Consider the following 23991-nt stretch of genomic DNA (forward strand, 5'->3'; position numbering starts at 1 on the left):
ATCGTTTGATCAGCAAGGGATTTCATTTTCTGATTGATACCGGGAAGATGATAAGAAAGGAGAGAGAATTTGTCAGCATCTTTAGGAATATTAAGAGCAGCATATACCATGCCTACATAAGCATTGGTGGATGTTTCTCAAAGTTTGCCTAAGTCGAAGGCTTGAACATAAGGTTCCAAACTCTTTTTCAACTGTTCCTTAAGAGTATCTTCTTTGAGAAAAGGGAGATTTGATAGTCTAATTCCAACTTGAAGAATGATTGAATCTAAAACTCTGCAGGGCATAAGCTAGACTTGATCATTATCAATGGTAACGCTGTCTTTGAGGATGCGATCAATGACGGAATCCGAAGGATCGAATTTGATTTCAGCAATCTCGCGACTGCCTTCTTCGATGGTTGCGCAACTGCGATTCGTAAAGAATACTGATTTGCAATTAAGAACATAAGCTGCATTGGTGATTCATATCTTCTTGCCATGTCCAAAAGAACACTTCCTGACAAATATCCAGTCTTCCATAATTTGGAGTAAATAATTTTGTCTTGTCTACAGATGTGAATACTATACTCGGAAGTGGTATGTGTAAGCGATGTTCTCTTCCTGGCTACTACTTGGGATCAGGGCATGTTGTTTGGTTGGATGGGCGTCCCTGTTGCTGGTGGTAGCTGTAAGATTATGTTGACCGACGGGTTAGATAGTTTGTTGGAAAGAACCATGAATTTTGCCAAATAAGAAAGGTAAGGTCATAAAATCGACACAAAACTCAGTTTTGAATTTGACTAGACAGAAAGGTAGACATTAAGATTTATTACAAAAGTTATATTTTATAGGATGGACTGAATTTTTACGAATGATTATGTATATGTTTTTTTGAGAGAGTTGAAAGATCGTGTTTTCCGTCACAGCATTGTCTTATGTTAACTATATCTTCAGAGTCATCAGAATCATATTGATTAGCGTCATGAATGGGTATTATACTTTTAATACTTTGCATGGTATTATTATACTGATTTTCTTCTGTCAATACTTCTTCTGATGACTGCTGTGTTTGATTTGTTCTTCCAAGTAAATATTGCAAAGACTGTATATAGTTATATATCAGTACCAACTTATATAGCAAATAATCATTTGTGTTTTACCTTTAGCCACATCTCATGTCGCTCAAGTGTTGGTGCTGTTATTTTAAGATCTCTTCTTGGTGTGCGAATAAGAAGACTCATAGGTGAAGCTTCTTGTTGATTATGACTCGATACAGCAACAACAGATTCAATAAACGCTTTACATAGATAACGTTAGAAATAGATGAGCAAAACATATATAAAGTACTCTTACCACTTTTTGCTTTGGACTCGCCTCCATCTACACCAGGCTCAATGGAACTCCAATATAGCGTTTTTGTATAAGGGTGAACCCAGAAGAATCGTCGATGCTTCTTTTCAGAAATACCTCCACCAACATAGCGACGTGTATGCTTCAGCATCCATTCACCAATCATGGTTTGAGTAATAGCAGAAATAACTTCCATATTGGTCATGTTTTCACCACCAGAGAACATGGCAAAGGCCTCTTCAGAACGTAAAAGTATACTAGATTGTTGTCGTCCATCTTCAGATGAAACAGTTGAGACGGAGGTGGCAGATTCTTGCTTACTGACTTTTCGTAGGCTATTCTTTGATCCAATGATACGCGAACCATAAGTACTACTTTCCAGAATACGAAGAGTTCCATATGCTCTTTGATTTTCTGTAGCTTGTCTGTGTGTCTTGATACTCTTTTTACTGCCATTGTTGTCAGAAGACATTTGTTTGAGTGAAGAGACAGAGTTAGATGGTCTTAGGCTTTTTTTGTTTGTTGTAGGTGGAGTAGAAATAGATGGGGTTGGTGTTGCTTGAGATGATGGTGGTGCAAGTCTTGATGTAGAGATAGACCGTTCAAGGACGACAGGAGATGATGGGTGTTCTCGATGGTGCTTTGAAGGAACTGTATTACCTGTACTGTGCGGATGCATTGCTTTTATTTCTTTTTCTAATGCTTCACGAACAGCTTCAGCAGCCATAGCTTCTGCTTGTTCCTTAGTAATGAGATTGTTTTCTTTTTCTTTCATCGCCCTTCTTTCTTTGGCCAAGATCTCTGCATGCTCAAGTTTCTCTTTTTCAACTGCTTCCTGAACTGCTTGCTGAGCCATTGTATTAGCTTCATCTTTGGAAATCAATTCTTTTTCTCGCTCTGCTTGCATTTGACGTTCCTTTACCATCGCATCAGCAGCAGCAACTTTAGCCAAAGCTTCTGCTTCTGCTTTTGAAACCATTTCAATAGCCTCTGCCTCTTCCCTTGCAGCTGCCTCCTTTCTTTCTTGCTCGAGTGCACGGGACACTGCTTGTTGTATTAAAATGTCGGCATCTACTTTAGATATCATCTTGGCAAGTACATCCTGTTGTTTCTTTTCAGATGCCTTCAATGCATCTGCAACAGCACGCTTAATCAATACATCAGTGCTTTCTCTTGTGAGCATGTTCTTCATACGCTGATTCATATCTTCACATTCCTTCTTGTATGACTCGATACGCTTGTTCAAAGATTCCTTTTCAGCCTTGTTAATTGTCTCAACCTCTAACAAAGCTTTTTCCAATGTTTGCTGGTGATGTTCCAACATCTTGGCATGTTCCTTTTCAATGGCTTGTGCAACCAATCCTTGGGCCTCCTCTTTACTGATCATATTCAAGCGTTCCTTTTCAACAGCTTCCAGAGCTATTGTATTAGCTTCAGCCTTTGTTATCAGATTCTTTGCAGCTTCTTGTTCAGCTTCCTTGAATTTGGCGTGCAAGTCAATTTGTACATGCTTCTTGGCTTGCTCAATCATCATTTCTACTTTGGATTTTGGTATCATATCTTCCATTTTTTGTTTCATCTCTAATCTTGTTTCATCAAGCACTTTTGTACTGGCTTCGGTAACCATTCTTTCAGCTTCTTCTTTAGATATCATGGTTAAAGCGGCCTGTTCTTTTTCTAAAGCAATCGCCTTCTCTGTCGCCTTTGCAATTAATTGGTCCAATTCAGATTTGGGAATTAGGTCCTCCTCTACATTTTTGTTTTGAACAGTGGAAATTCCGTTAGAATGTGACCTTTCCTCTTGAGGGACAATTTCTCTTTCAGCTGTTTTATTTTCGGAAGTTGTGCTATTCACATTATTGTAGCAGTCTGCAGCCACGTAAACCTTCTTTTCTCCTATTGGAATGCCCTTTTCAATAGCCTCAGCAACCAATTTGTCAACTTCTGACATAGCAATCATAGGCTCATTATCTTTGTCAGTTTGCTCTGCTTGATCCAAGCTGGAAATATTCTTTTGTTTCTCCAAAGCAAGTGCTTTTTCTACAGCTTCAGAAATGAGCTTGTCAACACTTGATTTGGCAACCATATTTTTGATCATTTCCTCAGCCTTTTCTTTCTCTGATATACTCTTAGCGATCTTTTCCTTTTCTGATAATATAGCTTTTTCTGTAGCTCCTGCAATCAATTGCTCGACTTCAGATTTAGCAATCATGTCTTCAACTTCAGCATCAGCTACCAATTCATCCCTTTGCTTCTTCAGTGCTTCAGTGATTAGTCTATCAACTTCTGACTTTGCAATCATGTCTTCACCTCGATCAATAGTTTCCAATGAAGCCCTTTGCTTTTCTAAAGCTTCTGTGATCAATTGATCGACATGTGCCTTTGTAAACATGTTCTCAGCTTGATCCTTAGCCATTAATGCATTCTTTTGTTTTTCTAAAGCTTCAGCAATCAATTGATCGACCTTTGACTTTGTAATCACATTTTCATTTGGATTCTTTGTCTTTGATGATGCATTCTGTTTTTCTAATGCTTCAGTAATCAATCTATCAACATCTGACTTTGTAATCATGTCTTCAGCTTGGTAATTAGTGGCCAATGTGTTTCGTTGTTTCTCTGGTGCTTCGGCAGTCAATTGGTCGACTTCGGGTCCAATAGCTACACTCTCAGGTTGATTATTGGTCTTTAATGAATCCTTCTGCTTCTTCAATGCTTCAGTGATCAACTTGTCAACCTCAGACTTGGCGATCATACCCTCAGTTATACTATTCATCTGTAGCGAATTTCTTTGTTTCTCTAGTTCATCGGCAACAAATTGATCAACTTGTTCCTTTGTAAACATATACTCATTTTGACTATTATATTTCAAAGTATTCTTTTGTTTATCTAATGCTTCAGAAATCATCTCTTGAACGGGATTGTCTGCTCTTAATTCGCTCTTTTGTTTGTTTAAAGCTTCATCAATCATCTTGTCAACTTCTGATTTGAAAGACATGTCCTGAACTGGGTCGTCCACCTTGAATGATTCCTTCTGTTTCTCAATTATTTCAGTCATCAACTGCTCGACTTCTGGCTCAGCAATCATATCTTTTTGGTCAACCATAGTTGATGAGCTATTTCGACTCTTTAATACTTCAGCAATCAACTGCTCAATCTTGGATTTTGAAAACATGTCTTCTACTTGTTCATTTGCTCTCAGTAATCTCTTTTGTTTCTCTAACACTTTGGCAATCAGTTGCTTGATCTCTGATTTAGGAATCATGCTTCTTTGCATATCTAATTGAGACTTTTGTAATGCTTCTTTAACTGCTATTTCAACTAACTTGTTGGCTTCTTCGCGAGTAATCTTATCGGCTTCTGTTTGCATTTCAGCAGCAGTATGTTGAGAAGTTATTGTCTTACTACTGATGTTGCTGTTGTCACTTTCAACAAATGGTTCAGCCGATTCAGATGATAATGCGCGATCAGTTAAGAAAGTCTCACCCACGGGTACAAAAACACGTTCCCTGACTAAAATCTCCATTTGCTGAGGTGGAAGAATGGCAGCAGCTCGTACAGAAATGATCTTCATTTCCTTTTCCACTGCATCCTTAACTTGCTCCTTTACATTCACCTGATTTTCGACTGGTGATTGCTCTAATACAAGTGGTATATCCATATCCCTATGCATAATGGTCTTTTCTGAAGGTTTAGAAGAATCGACATGGTTGAGGGTAGTAGGTAGTTGTGGATCTGCCTCAGAAATAGGATTGATAGGTGCGGCAGAATGTGCATCAAGGAAAACAGAAGACAAGCTATCTTTGGGCATGGTAAAATCAATAGGGTCAGTGTTTATGCCAATATCGATTACTTGAACCTTAAATTCTAATTCAGAAGATAAAGGCTTCATAGGGGTAGATGTGATAGGCGTACCGAATCCAAAGCCTAAACCATTGCTGAAATGTGGATCCATCAGATCTTGCTGCTCTTCATCCATACTGTCATCTAATGCTTCCAATTCTTCCGATTCGGAATCATTTGATTTCATGCTTTGTCGGTCAGAATCAGAAGATGCATTAGCAGATACACCTCGAGCTTGTCTTGCGACGCCACCGCGTCTTTTTTTGGTATGCTTCTTCTTGACAGCCTTTGGACCGCCGGTACGTGCACTGAAAGCCAAAGTGTTATTGTTTATGTTTGTTATTTCCTTGCTTAATTGTTCAACTGTCTCTTGACTGTCTGAAAGCATCTTTTTCAATTCGAATTTTTCAAGCTTTTCTTTATGAGCCGAGCTTCTCAAGTTTGAAATAATTCTGTGAGCATGGGCTAATGATTGTTTGAGGGTCTCTGTCTCCATCTGCTGACTGCGATTGGTTGTCGTGCTGCTAGCTGAAGGAGTAAGGTGGTTCTCCTTATTGGAGTGATCAGACTCGTGGTCGATTTTCTCCACAGTTTCGATGTGTTCAGCAGGTTCTTCGCTGCGGACAGATGCTGTAGCCATCTTGATGGCTAATTTAGCCTTGCAGATCTTGAGCTCTGTGTTGAGTGCTTCCATTTGCTTTTGTACTTGAGAATTTTCGCGTTGTGCATTTGCAGCATGTTTTCTTAATTGATGCGTTTCTTGTTCGTGTCGAGCCTTCATGGCTTCGATCAAGGATGCATTCTTTTCTTCTTGAGCTTTCATAATGTCGATCTGCTCCGATTGACTCTTGATTTGCTTAATCAGGCGAGCATATTCTGAATTATGTTTGGCGATAGTTTGATTGGATTCTGATAGATGAGCCCTAAGCTCTTGATTTGCTACTTCCAGATTCCAATTTTCTTCTTTCAATCTCTCTATTATTTATGCAAATAAGTACACATACCAAAATATCGTGTTATATTCTCATTTACCTTCAACCTCTTCCCGTTGTCTTAGATAACGCTGAGAAGTTTCATGATGCCGTTCATTTTCTGTTCTAAATGCTTCCAAGTGTTTGATGGTTTCATCCTTTTCTTGAATAAGATTCTGAAGTTTCCTGACTTCAACCAATAAACCCTGGCCAATCTCTGTAGCGAATTCAATATCTGGATTACGCTTGGACCCATTGGTGTATTTGGATCGTTGCTTTGAAGATGAAGTATGGTTAGGTGGAGGAGGGGGCAATAAAGGAGAGGTAGTGTCTGAGCTCTAAAAAAAAGAATGCAAATAAGTAAACCAAGGCTTCTTTAAAAGCTGTCTATTGCACCTTTGTAGCTTTGATATGTTGAAGTTCATTTGCCACTGCTTCGAGTCTGACACGAAGATCAGTAGGTAATTCGTCATTTTGATTATATTTGTCCATATCTTGTAGTTCTCTTTTAATTACATCAAGTTGCTTTAAGATTGCATTTTTACTAATCTGACTTGTTGCTCCTAGACTGGCTACGAACTGTTCTTGGCTGCTGAGTTGAGCGGCAAGTTCTAATTTCACTTGGTTTACGTTCATACCAACAAATGAAACAGGCCCATTTGGCTTGCTGTGTTGGCTCGCCATGTTTATAATCTAATTAATAGAGAAAGGAGAGCTTATTTTTTAAAGGGAGAGGAGGAGAATAGAGAAAGAAGCACAAAAAAATGGGAAAAAAAAAGTAAAAAAATATGTCGAACCCTTTTATTTTTGCAGCCAAAAAAGAAAAAAAAAAAAAAAAAAAAAAAAAAAAAAAAAAGAAAGGTAAAGAATAACCCTTCAATTCTATTTTAACAACGTGGTGACTGAATCGTGGTACAAAAAAATGCACCTTGTAACTCAAAATAGAAGTTTGTCTGGTGCTTTTAAGGCTCCCCTTTCTTCCAAGAAGCTAATTTCTCCCCCTTTCTTATGTCGGGATTTGAATAAAAGTGGGGCGAGTCCAGTGGCCATTGGTACAAATAATATAACAAAAGATATCAAGTGTTTACAATTAATATTCTTTGCCCAATCAAAATAAAAAAAATGTTTTACAAGCTTTCTATTGTTGTTTAACCCAAGTTAGAGCTTAAACTTTTATGTATTCATCATTCGTTAAAATTTAAATTTGTTTTCAAGATTTTCTGCAGCAAAAGAGTATTTGCATTTATTTCACATGTCAATTACATCTCTTGCATTTTATCCCCTTTCATTTCTGAAATTAAAATTGGAGTTTTAGATGCATTATTAGTACTTGTAATTCACTAGACATTCTATTTACTGTCGGCTGAAGTGCACATGTTAGGTACATTAGGCGAATGGACCCGTAAGGTCACCAAGCCTTGCCCACTTCTTTGTAGCAGCATGACAGCCATTCACTCTTACAATATACGGCTTACTAAATTTTTTTAGGCTATCTGTAATCTTGCACTCATTCGTTTTATCATCTCTATTTTTGTATCCAGAACAGCAAACAAGCTATCTTTTTTTTTTATCTTGCAAAATAAGCTAACAGCAGTATTTCCAATTGTAAACATTAATAATATAAACAAGTGTTTGTTTCAACGAAAATATCAAAAGAATATTTTGTTATGTAAAAAACTTAAGCATAGTAAATTAGCAGACAGTTTATAGAATGTATTGAGTAAATGACAATCTTAAAATTAAATCTTTATTAGAAACACAAAACACATTTTTACTATAGAACAAATAACTGAGAGAAAGAAAAGAGGCAAAAGTATTCTATAATTAGAATTTAACCGTCAAAGATCGCATAACAGGAGAACGTAGTGTCTGTCGGATTGTTTCATCATTACTTGCATCTGAACCTGGGCTTCTTACATATTTCGTGCAAATGTCCATAACATCAGCAATTCGGTTCAAGTAACCAAAGATTGAGGGAACTTGATTTACATTCATTGGGGAGATTAATTTGTCCAACTCCAACATGGTATACACGTCCTCTTTTTTTTTTTTTTTTTTTACAATAAATAGAAAGTAAAAGTTGATCCAATTGCTTGAATCAATAACGTGCTTTTCAATTTGTAACTATCTATTACATTCTTTACCAAGATGCCAAAACGAACTAGATCTAGCATACAAGCCTCATGGTTCTTGCACTCTGATTGTCAATATCATTTCTATGAACAAAGAAATAGAAAATAAATATAGAGACGACCCAATGGATAGACCTTCCAAATATAGAATGCGCAAACGAACCTTTAAAGCGTCGATCCCAACCCAAAGCCCAAGCCAGATTATTCTGCATCTCAAGACAAAGAAATTATGATCAAGCCCTTTGAAATAGAATATATAAATATAAACAAAGAATACATTTTAATAAAGGACATCTTTCTTTCTTCTAAAAAGGATCCTAGTATTTCAGATCTATTTTGGGGTTACCAATTATAAGAAGACTTACAAAAAGATTCCAGCATAATTCTTATTAACTTCACTATTGTCTTTTGAGTGCCTTGAAACTTCATACCAATATTCATCAATTGCAGACATCCTACTTCTCTTGTTACCGACTTTGCAAACATCTGTTATACTGTTGTAAGTACTGGTATCATTCTTTCAAAAGGAAAGTCATTATTATTGATGGTGAGCACAAGAGTCAGCCAATCCCGTTCGAATTCGGCGACGTAATTTACGATCAAGATCGTCTAAAGGAACTTCGTACATGAGAATAGTTTCATAGGCTTCTCTCAACCGTTTTTTACACTCTACTATATCGACACGCTGTTCATCTTGCTCTGTCTTATCATTTTCTTCTGCTTATATATTTCACCTGAGCAACAGGTCTTACATATCAAAGGATTGAGTCTCGATTGACTGGCAGATTGTTATTGTTCATGTCTGCAACAAACTTTACTACTTCATCATCAAGTTGAGAATAGCGTGTTGTTTTTAGACTTTTGCCATTATTGACAACATTAATATTACTATATAACTTTTCAGCACTTTTGGGAATATTTGATATAATCTGTTGGGCAAGTGGTTGATCTAAATTGAATTTCTTTATAGCCCATTCACCTAATTCTGTTTGATTAAGCTGGCCAGTAGCGTTTTGATCCAAAAGCTCAATTTTTTGAGAAAGAAAGGCGTACAGGTTTATTATTAGGCATTTTTTTATAGATAGAACCCAAACAAAGAAAGAAAATAAATTTTGTTATGTCATGTGTTTATTCTCATCAAAATTATTTTGAGTCTACAACTCGTTTATTATCCTTCCAACAACTTGGACCAAGTCTTAAGCAAGCTTTGATTTGTTAATATCATTACACAATTACCAAATCTATACCAACCAGCAGTGGCCTATGTGTAAACATGTTGTACAAACATGTCTATAATGTAACTACAATACATATTAAGTGATTTCAATTTTTTAACAGCTATGAATTTCTATTTAAGGGTGGATATTCCAAAACTTTTGACTACCCTTAAATAGAGCGACTACTGTACATACATAATAAAAGGAGATTTACAAATAAAATATTTTATGCGACAAAGATTAATTTAAAGTGATTAAGAAGGGATTTAAATTTATTTACAAAATAGTAGTATCAATAGGTCTAACAGGTACATTTAACTTCTTCAAGTGCTCTTTTACAGATTGAATAGGAACTTCTTTACGGTGGAAAATACCAGCAGCCAAAGCAGCCTCTACATCAGTTTGATCAAACACTTGTTCAAAGTGTTCAACACGGCCTGCACCACTTGAGGCAATCACAGGAATAGAAACGGCTTGTCTAACTGAGTTAATCAACTCATGTTCAAATCCAGAGTTGGTACCATCTCTGTCCATGCAGTTCAACAAGATTTCACCTGCACCTAATTGTTCACAAGCAGTTACAAGCTGAACGACATCTAAATCACGGCCTTCACGACCACCTTTGACGGTACACTGGTACCAGCAATATTCTTCACCATTAGGACCAAGTTGAGAGTTTTTGACGACATGATGTGTTGTTTCAGAAGGATCCTTTACATAAACACGACGAGGGTCAACAGAGATAACAACAGCCTGCGAACCATAAGCATCTGCAATAGTTTCAATAGCAGTTGTACCTGTCTTCTTTTGTCCATTTTCATAAAACTTTTCTGCACAGTAAACAGCATCACTACCGATAGATACCTTATCGGCACCAGAGCGGAAATATTCACCAGCAACTTCAAAAGCAGGGTGAACTGTACCATCTGGATCGGTCACATCACGAATACCACCACCAATTGTCAAGGGAACAAAGACAGTTTCTGATGTACGCTTGAGGACTTCAAGCATAGGTGTGTCACCCAGTGGACAGTTACGGAAACTGGTAATGTTTAAAAATGTCACTTCATCAGCACCTTCTTCAAAGTAACGCTTGGCTAAATCGACAGGCTTTCCTAAATTACGCACGTCCTTGTTTCCTTCTGCTTCACGCACATCATATTGGTCGCCCTTGGTGACAACTAAATCACCATTATCATTGGCACGAACATCCAAACAGGCAATGATACGCTTTGTAAACTTATGCTTGCTGTAAAGTTCAGGTTGCTTTTGAATCACATTTTGTTCATTGACAATACCGGTACCAGTCAAGAAGGACTTCAACACATTCAAACCAGCATATCCACTCTTTTCAGGATGATATTGCGTAGCAAACACGTTTCCTTTTTGAACTGAAGAAATAAACATTTCATCGCCGTATTGACTGGTAGTCAAAGTCCAATCTTTTGTCTTATCAGTGTATCGCGCAGCAAAGGAATGAACAAAATAATATACTTTTTCATCCATCATGCTGTAATTAACAGCCTGTCCTTCATCCTGCTTTTGTTCCTTAATCACTTGCACATTGCTCCATCCCATATGTGGTACAGCCTTGGTAGTAGCATCAAATCGTTGCACTTTTCCAGGGATGATGCCTAAACCAGGTTCGTCGCTTTCATCGGAGCCTTCAAAGAGAGACTGCATACCGACACAGATACCCATAAAGGGTTTTCCTGAGGCGACATAATCTTTCAATGGTTGAGAGTAGCCCTTGTTGCGTAAAGAACGCATGGCATATCCAAAATCACCCACACCAGGGAAAATAAGTTTCTATGAAGAGTTCAATAAAAGGATGTGATGAAAATATAATTATTTACGTCAGCTTTAGCAATATCTGAAGGCTCCTTGACAAATTGAATGTCAAAACCCAAGTGGTTAACAGCATTAACTAAACTACGGACATTGCCTGCCCCATAATCAAGCATATAAAGACCAGGCATATTGAAAAAGTAAAATGAAAAATAAAAGAAAGAGGGGTTACTTGCTCTATTCTTAATTTAATATTAAACTGTGGCTTGGATGATGATTTCTGAGTCATGAATTAGATAAAGCGGCATTTTAAATGTAGATATAATATGGAGGCGACTAGACAAACTGGGAAATTTTATTACACGAATGGATTTCCATAACAGATCATTACAGAATGCAAGATGAGATTGGATAATTTTTTTGAAGACCTTGTCAAAAACATTATTAGACTCTTTTCAAGAGACTACTACAGAAACTTCAATATGTTATGTAAAGATTATCCTATCATCGTCCATTCATATTTATTCAAGCTATCATGTATATCTGACAGTCATAGCAGTAAAAAGTATATCTCTTTACTTTTAACAAGTACACAACATGACAAGCTGATGTACCTTTTTTTAAAAAAAAATTATTTTGTCAGTTTTCCATTTCTGTTAATAAATCAGTAAATGCGTTCATAACTGTACGCGTGGCTTTTATTTAAACCACATTGTTATGAATGTAAATAATATTAACTTCTTTCTCTTTTATCCATAATTTGAAAAGATCAAAAGATGAATACTGAAGACGTAAATCAAAAATTAAAATGTTAATGTTTTGCGCCTTATAATTTTTTTTTTTTTGCGTGTGTGTGTACCAGTTTGCTAAATGCATCATTATAATAAAAACAATTATAAATAATGTATGGAAGCATGAATTCCTCAAACCATTACGTGAACTCGCAGATGTTACAAACACAATAGTTAGGGCAAGGTGGTAAATCTTGCTGCCAAATAATTAAAGGTACAAAGCAAAAAGTACCAATAGCACTACGTCAAAAAAAAACTAAAGACGAATAGTAAATGGAAATAGATGAATTCGCTCATATCGATTACTTAAGCAGTGAAGATTTTCTGAGGATGAAAGACAGGTGTGTTCTTATAGACCCTGGTAGATGAAATATCCTGTACTGTATGAAAGAGACGAGTACGGTCGAAAAAAAAAAGTCTTCCGATTCATCTTTTGTGAGAGGAGCAAAAATTCAAGACGCTATCGATATTTAAGGAAAGAATTGAAGCCAGCAATCATTCAATCTGCCGCGCTTCTATTAGCAGGAATCCCTTCATCAACAATGGATCAACAAGAAGTTCCTTGAAGTTATCCTACTTTATTGTAAATCCCTTTTTATTTTAATTTAACCAAAACAATCTGATCTACTTTACAAGATCTGGTGGTCACTATACAAAGCGAATCAAGCTAAACTCAACTCACATAAAGACAGTTCTTACATCAATTACAACTCAAATTTATTCATATTTAAACCTTAAACCAATAAACTCAACATTATTGCAGAGCGAAACGAATGTTAATTTAAAAGATGGAGAAAGAAGGCGATTTTTCAACAGACATAGTGGCAGTTCTTATCTTTGGCTTAAGTCTGAAATCAATAAGGGAGATAGGCGCAAGATCAGCACGATTTGAAAGGTCAAAGAAAAGAGGTAACCCGGACGACAGTACCAGTACTGCCAACAATAAAAACAAATTTAATCCACCCTGGTTATTACTAAGGCTATTTTATGCTGGCAAATATCTGTTTGAATAATTATCTACAAATCTTTTGGCTCGTATACACAAGACAACAATGAGATATCCATTTGTTTTTTTTTTGTGACATGTCTCAAAAACTTTAAAGATTATGCAACGTAAGATTGCAAATCGTCCAGTTCAATTTTTCTAATCGTCTAATTTTAGGTTAAAATCCTGTACAAAATGCATACTGCACTTTTACAAGAATAGTTCAAGGAGGCTATTGATCTGTTTATTTTAAACAATAGCTTCTGGAGTAGGCTCAGAACAAATGATTCTTTCCATTTGCTTTGCTCGTAAGAAATCAGCTATTGAACGAATCACAATAAACCAACCAATCAACATGAGCATGTAAGCAATAATATCTGCTTCCATCGCATTAGGATCTTCACTTTTCGATGATGATCCTTCATTGTAATATTCATCATCTTCTAAAGTACCTCCTATCATAATGATGGATGAGTTTTTTTTTTTTCTCTTGAATGATTTGTGTAACACGTACGACTACGAATATAAAATCCTGTTTGAACAAGAGAGACGCCAAGACCTGCCCTTGAACCTTGCTATACAGTCTTTAGCTTTCTTTTTCTTTTTAAAAAAATGTTAAATAAAAAAATAGCTTACCTTGGATGCGTGAGATGTGTGTAATAAATAAGTCAACATGAATCCTATGAATTGAAAACTAGCGGATACTAGAATATGATTAATGAATAATATTAATAAGACGTTCTGTGTACTTTACTCATTAAATTCCAAAAGAAAGAAAATATATTTCCTACTGGCATCCCTTCTACTAGCACAATATCACCCATGCCGGCTGGTGCAATAATTGTTGTTTGCCAATAAGGTGGTGTTGCATCAGCTGCTGCTTCTTCGTATGTCTATTACATCTTAATAAGCAAATGCATAAAGTAAACCTTGACAAGATACCTACTGGAGGTGTTTCATCTAGTTTTTTACTATCAGATTCTGGTTTGGCTGACATATTTGAAAATACACCGTCTGTTGAAACAGGTAATATGGCTGGCGTAGTATGTGAAGTCGTACGGGAGGCGGTAGAGGAAGAAGGCACAAGTAATCTGTCGGTTACTTGTTCTCTTTCATCCTCTTCTTCTTCTATTTCAAATGTTTCCCCAAAGGTATCTTGTAAATCACTTATTTGTTGTTGTGAAGATCGTTGTTGTGTTGTACTACTGGAAGATGCTGTGTTTATTACAATATGATCTTCATTTTCTTCTTGTAAAGATAACTATTAATAAAGGGGAAGAAAAAAGTAAATACTTGTTCTTTTCTTGCTGCTGTTGCTGTGGTTATTACTTTCTGGTATCGGGAGGTCATTTCTTGTTATTAAAAAAAAAGGCAATAAAAGAAAAGGAAGTGGAAGAAAAGGGACAATTGCATTTGAATTGAATCTCAGAAGACTTTTTAAGAAATAATCCTCCTTGTTCACTTAGTTTTTTTTATTAAGGTAATGAAATCATTCTATGAAGCTTATTCTTTATATAAGCAAATATGTTATCTAAATCATAAAATTCTTCATTTAATATCAGTCAATGATACGATTGAAGTTTGTTTAAAAAAGATGATTATTAATACTGTTATACTTTTTTGATGTGAAGTGAAAACTTTATTAACATGAATTAAATTTAAGGAGCGATAAATAAACGAGTAACGACAAAAAAATACGTTTGTTCCCAACTTCATCGCTGTTTAAAGTGAAACTTCTTGTAATTCTTCTTGCAACTTAAACTATAGATGACAAGCCATTAATATATTTACAATCAACTTCCCTATCAAATGCTTTTTACTCAATTTCGATTCACTCCAGTAGTTCATGGACATCTTTGGCTTTTTGTTCCTGTAGAACTAGTTTCAGCTTCTAACATCTTCATATGCACTCGATCGAGCTCGATCAGAGAAGGGGGATCGAGAGGATCAAGGAAGCACTAGATACTTTCTTTTCTCTTTGTGATAGATTATTGTAACTTTGATCATATATTTTGGATCATTATCATGTTGAGAAATAAAACTAACATTTCCTAACTGATAATAATCTAGCGCATCTGTAACTTTGGCTTTTTGGATATGGATATAATCTGGTGTAGCCATTCTACCGTTGTATATCTCGCGAATATGTCCAATCCCATGGAAAGTCATACAAGCTCACACCATAGCATTTCAACCTACGTGCTTTAATGTACGTAATAGTGTTGTAATGAGCTTCCAGGCAGACTTTAATAAGCGTCAGCTCCATTAGAGTCTCCAAATATTGATTTTCAGTTCGACAGAGAAAATAATTTTTTTCTGGCTGTCACTAGTCTACTATCTATGAGCAAGGGCCCAATTCAAGCGTGTTTTTCTATACTTTTCTGACAAAAGAAGTGCCTTTTTTCCGAGAAGTTTAAATATCCTCATTTTTCAGTAGTCATTATTCGTGTTTCTAAATTTCCGTCTTTACTTTCCCCTTTGATAACACATCAAGTAGTAAAATGAACAACTTTAACATCAGTGACATTAACTACACTCATCATGAAAAGGTGTCCAATTTTTAATTTGATCTCGAAGCTTCATTTTTGCTTTGGCAACAAAACAGAATTGATGAACACGCGAACTGGTAGCTTTATGAAACCTACAATAGGTTAAAAAGAGGCTGCTGGTAGTCATTTTGCAATGAAAAAGACAATGGTTGGTTGCAGCCGGATTGGGGTATTTGCTATTCGTAAAGTCTTTTTGAATTAATCAATATAGTATTGTGCCATCGGATATGAAAAGAGCATAAGAAAAGCACACAAGATTAGATATCATATTTATTAATTCTGTAATAAATAACATACAAGCATATACTACAACTAGAGCTATTTTCATTGCTGTGATTAAAGTTGTCAGTTTTTATTCTCTTAAGGCTGGATTCCAAGAAAGAGTTTCCTTCATTCTATGTCATCTACTAAGAGGAGCAACGTACGAATATATGTCGTAATTATTTGACTAATACTGAACAAAAATGACAATGGGAAGAAGACTTATTTTTGAACACTTTGAAAAGAATTGTTCGAGAATATAGTTTTCAATATTTCAGGCAGCACTAAAGGAATTGCTGTTCAAGTTTAATAGAAAATTTCAGAGTAGACAGCAGTTAACTTATGCTACATTCAAAAATAATACTTAAAGAACCAAACAAAGAAGAGATAGCCGAAATATCTTTGGCTTGTAATCAATCCATTGTAGAAGCGTGAAACAATCTGTAAATAATCAGATAACAAAATCGTTGTACAATCATAACTATGTGTAACATCGGAGCTACAATTAATTATGTCAAATGGCAGAACCTGGTGGCTTGATTTTTTTTTTTTGTTTCTTTTTATTAAAAATTTTTAATACAATGACTGAACTTGCTGTCAATTACGACCTTCTTGAAGCTTCTCTTTGCAATACTTCTGGAAACGTTAGTCTCGCTGAGCGTTTTCGTACCTTATTTACGCTTAAAAACATTGCTGACGAACGTTCAATCGAAATTATTGGCAAAGGTATTGAGTTATTATTGTGAACTATTTTTTTCTCTTTTATTAATATTGTATATACAGCATTGAAGGATGATTCAGAATTATTAAAGCATGAACTTGCCTACTGCCTTGGACAAATCGGTAATCCTAAAGCCAACTCTATTCTTTCTGAAGTTTTAGAAGACCTTAATGAACACGAAATGGTTCGCCACGAGGTACAAAAATACAGTTCGTAGAGAATACAATAGTTAAATGATCCATAGGCTGCTGAAGCTTTAGGAGCCATTGGTTCATTAGAATCCCTTCCTATTCTTGAGAAATACTTGAACGACAAGAATGAATCTGTTGTAGAGACTTGTGAACTTGCAATTGATAAAATCAAATATGACCACGATCCAAAGAATAAAGCAGAAAAAGAAACTAACAAGAGCCTTTATCATTCCGTAGACCCCGCTCCTCCTACAACCGAGACAAGATCAGTAGAAGAGTTGGAAGCACAATTGACCAATCCTAAATTGAAACTATTTGTTCGTTACAGAGCCATGTTTGCCTTGCGAGAGATTGGTAATACTGAAGCAGTTCTTGCATTAGCAAAGGGTTTGAAAGATAAAAGTGCATTATTCAGACATGAAGGTAGCAATAACAAAAAAAAAGAGAAAGAATCGTGTTGTTCATTTTATGTATAGTTGCTTATGTTTTTGGACAATTACAGCATCCTGCTTCAGTACCTGCCTTGAAAGAATGTCTTGCCGATAAAGATGAAGTTCACATGGTTCGTCACGAAGCAGCTGAAGCTTTAGGGTCCATTGCTACACCAGAAGTACTTGAAGTTTTGGAATCTTATAGACAAGATCAAGAACAAGTTGTACGTGAAAGTTGTGTGGTTGCATTGGATATGTATGAATATGAAACAAGGTAAGAAAAAGTGTTTTATGAACAGAACAAGTTATATTAATTAATATATTTAGCGGTGAATTACAATATGCAAATGGCCTTGAAAATCAAGCACAAAATATGCACTCTCTTAAACTTGCTCATTAATTACAAGTGCGTCTTCTTTTAAATACCGATTCAATAAGGGAAGAAAAAAGCTCTATAGAAAGTTTTGTTAATAAATGTTATATTTTGTATAAAAAAGTAACCTGTTTTCGGAACATGAAACAGCTGATCATTTTATGCCCTTTTTAAACTGGAGAAACATTACACGCACACAAAAATAACTAGGAACAATCCATATTTTATTATAAACTAGAGTAAATCATTTCTTATTCAAAGACAAAAGTTTAATGCTTTTCTTTGATACGGTCGAAGGCCTATTAAAAAATCTCCCTTTAGTCCTACGCTTTCATGAATTAAGGACCTGATTTCTTTTTAAAACACGAGTTATACAAAGGAAAAGAATGGATTTTGAGTAAGAAAAGTCTTGTCCTTTTCTCTTTTCCCAGTATGGGATAGAATCAAACATTTCATATCATTTAGCCCTGTCGTGTATGTAGGACATTAAGCAAATTAACTAATTTATTTCTTTGGAAATATAAATGATAATAAAACCTATGATTCATCATAGTTACTCTTTCTTAGCATTTTCTACTTTTTTAGTATCCATTTCAACTAAATATAAAATTTCTCATATGTTTATTTCATTTCATTTGAATAAAGTTTTTTTTATTGTGCTACTTTTACAGTGAAACAATAAGCTGTGTAACAAAACACTAAAATTAGTCTCTCTTATGTGTGAATCTCTATCTTTTTCAACATCTTTTCTTTTCTTTCTTCATCACCTCTTATGGCATACTCAAGGTCACCTCCGCGTTCGCCTCAAGAAGATTGGATATCTAAAGGATTACAATCAGTAAAAACTTACTCAACAAGTTCAACCCGTTCAAGGTCTATAGTATCAACTACTTCAAGTCGAGCATACAGTTTAGCACATTATGAAAACACAGCTCGTCTTTATTATTTAGAACTTGGATCATATTTAAAGGATATCTTAGATCAAGGTTTATAGTATAAAACTAATCAACTTCACAGACTAACATATGCTAACAGAATTAATTAATGGACCACATCCTCAACGAGTAGCAGCTCGTCAAAAACTCACAAGACTTAGTAACAGCCAATTTCATGAATTAGCCATGGATGTCTATGATGAAGTGGTTAGGAGAACAAAAGATGACAAATATGGTTTGTTGTGTTTCTATTGAGCAATAATCGCAGTTTTATAATTGATTTTTTTTTACCCGGTTTAGTTCCATTTTTACCAGTAAAAGAGGATTTCCATCCCAAAAGAAACCAAGCAAGGCAAAAGTTGGCTACTTTGGCTATTGTTCGATTCAAAGATCTTGCAAGCGATGTTTATTCTGAATTAGCAAGAAGATATATCCATCTAAATCAAGATCATGTAAATATAGATATCTCTATTGTGTGTTCTAGAACTTACTCTCTTTTTCTCTTATAGGAAGAATATCATCTCCCACCTGTTCCCAAAATGCCTTCGATTGATTCAAAACTATTTGAAAAATCACAAACAAAATCACCAAGTAAATCAACTCAAATAATCCCAGTCAAAGGCACAATTAGTGTAGAAAATCTAGACAAATTTTCAGATGATGAAACTATATTGAATAGCCCAGATAGAATAAATATCAACCGATCTCCAGAAAAAGAAGTCTTACTTTTTAATAATAGTAACAGTAGCAGTAGTAGTCGATCTATAGCATCTACGCTTAATAATGATTACACAGTAACACATTAGAATGTAACAATGTTTTGTTATTTACTTATTTTTATAGTCAAATAATGATGGTATTGAAAAAGTAAGGTCTGAATATGAGTATCAAATTAGCATTATGAAAAATAGAATAAAGCAACTAGAAGTAAATAATAATAAGAAAAACAAGTTCCATTTATTCATCATTTTATTAAAAGGACAAGCTTGAAATGGGTGGCATGGACTCTATTGACCGTGAATTGCTGGAACAATTACAGAAAGTAAGAAAAAAAAAAAAGAAAAAAAAAAGCAGACGAAAAATAACAAACCAACCATCCTAATAGAAAGAGCGAGAAGATGAAAAGATAATTTGTCAACTAGAAGAACAATATAAAAAGCTTGATGATAAATACACAAGGCTTAAAGATGATTATGAAAAGCAGCAAGATGCTGTTCAGGAAGTAAAGCGTGAAACTAAAGAAATGCTGGGCGAACTAAAAAGAATGGCAAAATTGAATGAAGAATTGATATTGGAAAAAGAAAATACAGATAATGAGATACAAAAACTCAAGAATCAAATAAAAGATTGGCAAATTAAACATGAAAAGATTAAAATCGAATTAAGAACTATGAAAGGTAAGCTTAGCTCTCTCTTTCATTTCATATCTAATTAACATAAAATAGCTTTTCCTACTGGAGATCGTTACAGTAAAAGTATTGATTTGATTAATGAAAACTTTTTACAACCTACAAGAAATGGTATCATCAACTATGATCATATATTAACCTATCAAGCATCCATTGATGATCTACTATCAACAGCAAGGTAAAAAAAAAACAAAACAAAAAAACAAAAAAAAAGCTGACAATTCTTTAGATCTAGTAGCCCAATAAATGTAATCCAGGTCATGAAAACAATCGTCACAATCTGTAAATCCATTACTGAACAGGTTGAAACAAGTGAAAGTCGATTATCCAATGAGACCAAATATACACTCTATGAATTAAAAACACGATTTTCGACTGCTTTGTCTGATCTATTGGTAGCAGCAAAGCATCATGCAAATGGCAAGGGGTTAAGTCCTGTCAGTCTGCTGGATTGCTCAGCAGGGCATTTAACTGCTGTTGTTATTGATTTAGCAAAATTGTTGGGAATGAAGGATACTAGCCTTGAAAGCGACAAGTCATTTTACAGAGCAAGTGACGATGGACCACCCATCTCTATGCTAAGGTCACAATTGAACGTCCAAGATAATTCACTAATTGATGATCAAGGCTATCCAACGCCTTCAGAATTAGCAGTAAATTTTCATAAACATATACACATACACACTAAAAATAGGCTCTAGCTCACAATTTGTTTTAGTCATATTTAAAGAGTGAAACAGACACAATCGTACAAACAGTACAAAATCTCCTTAGTGCATTGAGACTACCTCAACCAAACGACAAAGTCTATACACACATCAGTACACTCGTCAAGATCGTTAGTACCATCACTGAATTAGCAAGATCAACATGCTCGTATCCCTCAGGATATGCTTACAGCAGTACGTGTACACCTATTCTAAATGAACTTTCGCAATGTTCTCAAAGGCTGGGTGTGATGCAAATCAAACACTTTGGACCAGAAACCACAGCTTCAGCGAGCGTGAAACGAGACCTTGCAAAGGAAGCTTATGAAATTGCGAAATATACAAAAGAATTAATCAACTTGTTTGAAACAAACTAAAATCCATTTTGTACATATTATATTTATTAATAAATAAACTTGTAATACGTTATACTATTGTATACCTAGTAATTAAGTTGTATGATATGTTACCTAAAGCATTTTATCATGTGAATTACCTCCTTCGTGCCCTCAACTTAGTTTAAAACATGTGTTACGTACATCATTTAAATATTCAATACAAGGAGAATAATTCCATTTCAATTTTAACATGTCTGATAACGCGTCTTGTTTCTTTGCAGGCTAAAGTAAACTACAGTAAATGTACACTTTCATTGCGGAGTTTCTGCTAACAGTCCTTTTTGGCCTGCAGCATAGTCTACACTTATTGGTTATAACTACGACGTGCAACTAAGATATATTGTCCTTTAAACAAGGCTCCTGGATGAAATATTAGTAAGGTTTAATCAGTGAGGAATTTTGTTTAGATGATAAGCTCCCTATTTTGAAAATATATTCAAAGTAGGTTGAATTAAACACAAAAAACAATAGGTATTTTTTTTTTATTATCACAAATAGGAAACAAAACAAAGGATGTTTAATGCTTCTCTTTTTTATCATTCTTGGGCTAAGGAAAAAGAAAGTTTAAAAAAAGATGAAAAATGATTAAATTACAAACTTACATTTTTATGAACAGGAACAGTGTACTTGGCTCTTTCAACTTTGCTGGGTGCATTTACATTTCTGAAATCTTTGATTGTCTTGTGTGTTTCTAACAATTGCTTCATGCGAGCATTGAATTTCAATTTTCTCTTGTCTTTACGATAATGATTGTATGCCCAGAATTTCTCTAAGCCATACAAGAGACCGTGGTCATAATCTTCCAAGGTAAGTTGTTCAAAATCTTGGAATACATCAGGACGATAACGACGTTCGAGTCCATATGAATAAAAGCGGAAAAGGCATTCAAGACCATAGCGGTAGTCGTGGTTAGCATCTTCAACAGCAAGTCGTTTAAATTCATTATACATGCGGTTATTAAAGTGGTCTCGTAAAAAGTGAGACCAAAAACGGTAAAGGGTGTTCATCTCATGAGATTGACCTACACCCAATTGTTTACGTTCCTTGAGTGCCTTGGCATGGTATTTGTAGTATTTGTGTTGAACAAATTTCTCACGTAATAACTCGTGACTGGGGTGTTGGAAGCTTCCAAAAGAGTGATCCATGTTGTTTTCCAAAGAGGTAGATAAAGCGGGTGATTTACCAAGGCTTGTAGATAACAACCCAGCGGGGGGTTCATAAGGCTGGTCACTGAGTACCCAACCAACATGAGCCTCTTTGTGAATAGGAGCAGAGACAGGAAGGGATTCGGGCTGAGCAGGATAGAAGCGAGCTGGTTTAGTGTTTTCCTTTTGTTGTTTGAAATGTTCAGAATCTGTGGTTCCAACCTTGGATTGAGGTGCCTTGGACTTCAGTCCAAGACCAGACTCATACTGATACAGGCCTTCGTTGATCATTTCAGAGATTTCATCATTCATTTTTGAGCGATCAAAATGTTGGTGTGTACGATCTCTCTTGTGTTGAGTGACAATCATGATACGAGCTACTTTATCGTCATCAAATTCGTCTTCCTCTTCATCTTCATCCTCAGAAATGTAATACTTTTTAATTGTGTTAGGTCGGCTTCCATCAATCCATTCTTCATCTTCAAAATCAAACAGATCCTCTTCCACATCCTCTTTTTGTTGTTGTTGTTGTTCTTTATTTTGTTGAACTGGTTTTGATGGTAATTTAGGTTGAGATTCATTTGTGACTTTACTAACTGCGGCAGCGGCATCTTCTTTTGTGGCTGGCAAAATCCAAATTTCCCAACCTTCTTTTCTACGCAACATGTCGCCACTTTGGTCCTTTTCAAGCAACTGTGAGAGCTCTACGGAGGCACGGATCATGTCCATGTCGGTTGTTAAATTCTTGACTCTGTTGAAACCAGCAATCAAGGTGAATGGAACATAACCTTCACTGTTCATTTGACTTCTCAAGTATAAGTCCTTGCAGAGATTATCGATACTAAAGTAATACTCAATTTGCTGAAGGATGTATGATTTGAGTGTTTCCAAGTCAAAATACTTGGGTTTGAAAAAGCGTTTTGGGTAATAGCCTCCTCGGCCACCACGTCTGCTACCACGGAATGAACCGTGTGATGATGACCGGTGGTGATTGTTATTTGATTGGATTTCAGGAACTGGTTTTTCAATTGAAGAATTATTGTCTGTGGTTGATTCTTGAGGTACATTGGTTTCCTTAGGTTCCCTTGGCTTTCTGCTATTTTGGTCTCTCTTAAAATGGCTGGGTGTTGGATGAATGATGGTAGGGGTGTATGGCTTCCATTGTCCTTTGCCAACAGACTTTGTAGATATTGATTTTTCAGGAACAATATCTTGTTGTTTTAATGATTCTACGGGAGCAGGCCATGAAGCGTCTGTATATTTTTTGTTGGTTATTATGTACAAGAAAGAGTGGAATTGAAATATATCTCTTTACCATTTACTGTATTTGTACTAGAAGAAGCAGTTGCTTTCTTTACTTGCCATACGTTAACAGTAGGAATAGGTGCAGGTACCTTCTTTGGAATTTGTTCTTCAACCTTACTAGCTTCCTCTACTAAAGCAACCATATTTATTTAAAGAAGAAGAAGAAGAAAAATAAAAGGGTGTGTGTCATATTTTTAAGCTTTTTTTTTTTCAAACCTGGTTTAAAATTTTTCTGTTCCTCAAGTTTAAAAATGTGGAGATGAGTGGCTTATAAATCATTACTGCTTCGCAAGACATTGTTGTAATCCCCTCCTATTTATACCCCTTGCTCCCTTCTGTTACCTCTTACACTCCCCCTTCTTTCTGTCTTCAATCTCCCCCTCATTTTATATAAAATATGCTTTGAATTATTTCCCTCTTTTATTTTATTTTTTTTCTTTATACGCTTTTAATTTATTAATCATGCCTTGTTGTCAAAAGTAACAATACAAAATAAAAACGATATATAAAACTA

The 23991-nt window shown here is 35.4% G+C and overlaps 8 protein-coding genes across 8 annotated transcripts; 2 read left to right on the plus strand and 6 right to left on the minus strand.

The window, feature by feature from the left end:
* Window positions 1-689: 689 nt before the first annotated feature.
* RO3G_10291 (uncharacterized protein) lies at window positions 690-6775 on the minus strand (the record flags this gene model as incomplete). The annotated part of the gene is made up of 6 exons (XM_067664876.1): window positions 690-778; window positions 978-1080; window positions 1139-1275; window positions 1332-6143; window positions 6201-6477; window positions 6656-6775. 6 exons carry the CDS (start codon window positions 6773-6775, stop codon window positions 690-692), a joined length of 5538 nt encoding a protein of 1845 aa, XP_067520977.1.
* A 2251-nt stretch (window positions 6776-9026) lies between these two features.
* RO3G_10292 (uncharacterized protein) lies at window positions 9027-9546 on the minus strand (the record flags this gene model as incomplete). The annotated part of the gene is made up of 2 exons (XM_067664877.1): window positions 9027-9220; window positions 9519-9546. The coding sequence occupies 2 exons, from the start codon at window positions 9544-9546 to the stop codon at window positions 9027-9029; spliced, it is 222 nt and encodes a 73-aa protein (XP_067520978.1).
* A 218-nt stretch (window positions 9547-9764) lies between these two features.
* Window positions 9765-11467, minus strand: RO3G_10293 (uncharacterized protein; the record flags this gene model as incomplete). Its single annotated transcript, XM_067664878.1, has 2 exons — window positions 9765-11297; window positions 11345-11467. 2 exons carry the CDS (start codon window positions 11465-11467, stop codon window positions 9765-9767), a joined length of 1656 nt encoding a protein of 551 aa, XP_067520979.1.
* A 1834-nt stretch (window positions 11468-13301) lies between these two features.
* Window positions 13302-14402, minus strand: RO3G_10294 (uncharacterized protein; the record flags this gene model as incomplete). The annotated part of the gene is made up of 5 exons (XM_067664879.1): window positions 13302-13568; window positions 13689-13732; window positions 13807-13945; window positions 13999-14313; window positions 14382-14402. The coding sequence occupies 5 exons, from the start codon at window positions 14400-14402 to the stop codon at window positions 13302-13304; spliced, it is 786 nt and encodes a 261-aa protein (XP_067520980.1).
* Window positions 14403-14774: 372 nt separating this feature from the next.
* Window positions 14775-15728, minus strand: RO3G_10295 (uncharacterized protein; the record flags this gene model as incomplete). Its single annotated transcript, XM_067664880.1, has 4 exons — window positions 14775-14813; window positions 14844-14922; window positions 15179-15296; window positions 15584-15728. 4 exons carry the CDS (start codon window positions 15726-15728, stop codon window positions 14775-14777), a joined length of 381 nt encoding a protein of 126 aa, XP_067520981.1.
* A 715-nt stretch (window positions 15729-16443) lies between these two features.
* Window positions 16444-17605, plus strand: RO3G_10296 (uncharacterized protein; the record flags this gene model as incomplete). Its single annotated transcript, XM_067664881.1, has 5 exons — window positions 16444-16588; window positions 16646-16779; window positions 16828-17197; window positions 17251-17479; window positions 17533-17605. 5 exons carry the CDS (start codon window positions 16444-16446, stop codon window positions 17603-17605), a joined length of 951 nt encoding a protein of 316 aa, XP_067520982.1.
* A 998-nt stretch (window positions 17606-18603) lies between these two features.
* RO3G_10297 (uncharacterized protein) lies at window positions 18604-21006 on the plus strand (the record flags this gene model as incomplete). Its single annotated transcript, XM_067664882.1, has 9 exons — window positions 18604-18748; window positions 18814-18965; window positions 19023-19307; window positions 19357-19380; window positions 19493-19555; window positions 19619-19910; window positions 19959-20100; window positions 20152-20575; window positions 20641-21006. The coding sequence occupies 9 exons, from the start codon at window positions 18604-18606 to the stop codon at window positions 21004-21006; spliced, it is 1893 nt and encodes a 630-aa protein (XP_067520983.1).
* A 538-nt stretch (window positions 21007-21544) lies between these two features.
* RO3G_10298 (uncharacterized protein) lies at window positions 21545-23620 on the minus strand (the record flags this gene model as incomplete). The annotated part of the gene is made up of 3 exons (XM_067664883.1): window positions 21545-21574; window positions 21630-23425; window positions 23488-23620. The coding sequence occupies 3 exons, from the start codon at window positions 23618-23620 to the stop codon at window positions 21545-21547; spliced, it is 1959 nt and encodes a 652-aa protein (XP_067520984.1).
* Between the last annotated feature and the right edge of the window lie 371 nt (window positions 23621-23991).

The sequence above is a fragment of the Rhizopus delemar genome, genomic scaffold (genome assembly GCF_000149305.1).
Source record: "Rhizopus delemar RA 99-880 supercont3.8 genomic scaffold, whole genome shotgun sequence".
Taxonomy (NCBI): domain Eukaryota; kingdom Fungi; phylum Mucoromycota; class Mucoromycetes; order Mucorales; family Rhizopodaceae; genus Rhizopus; species Rhizopus delemar.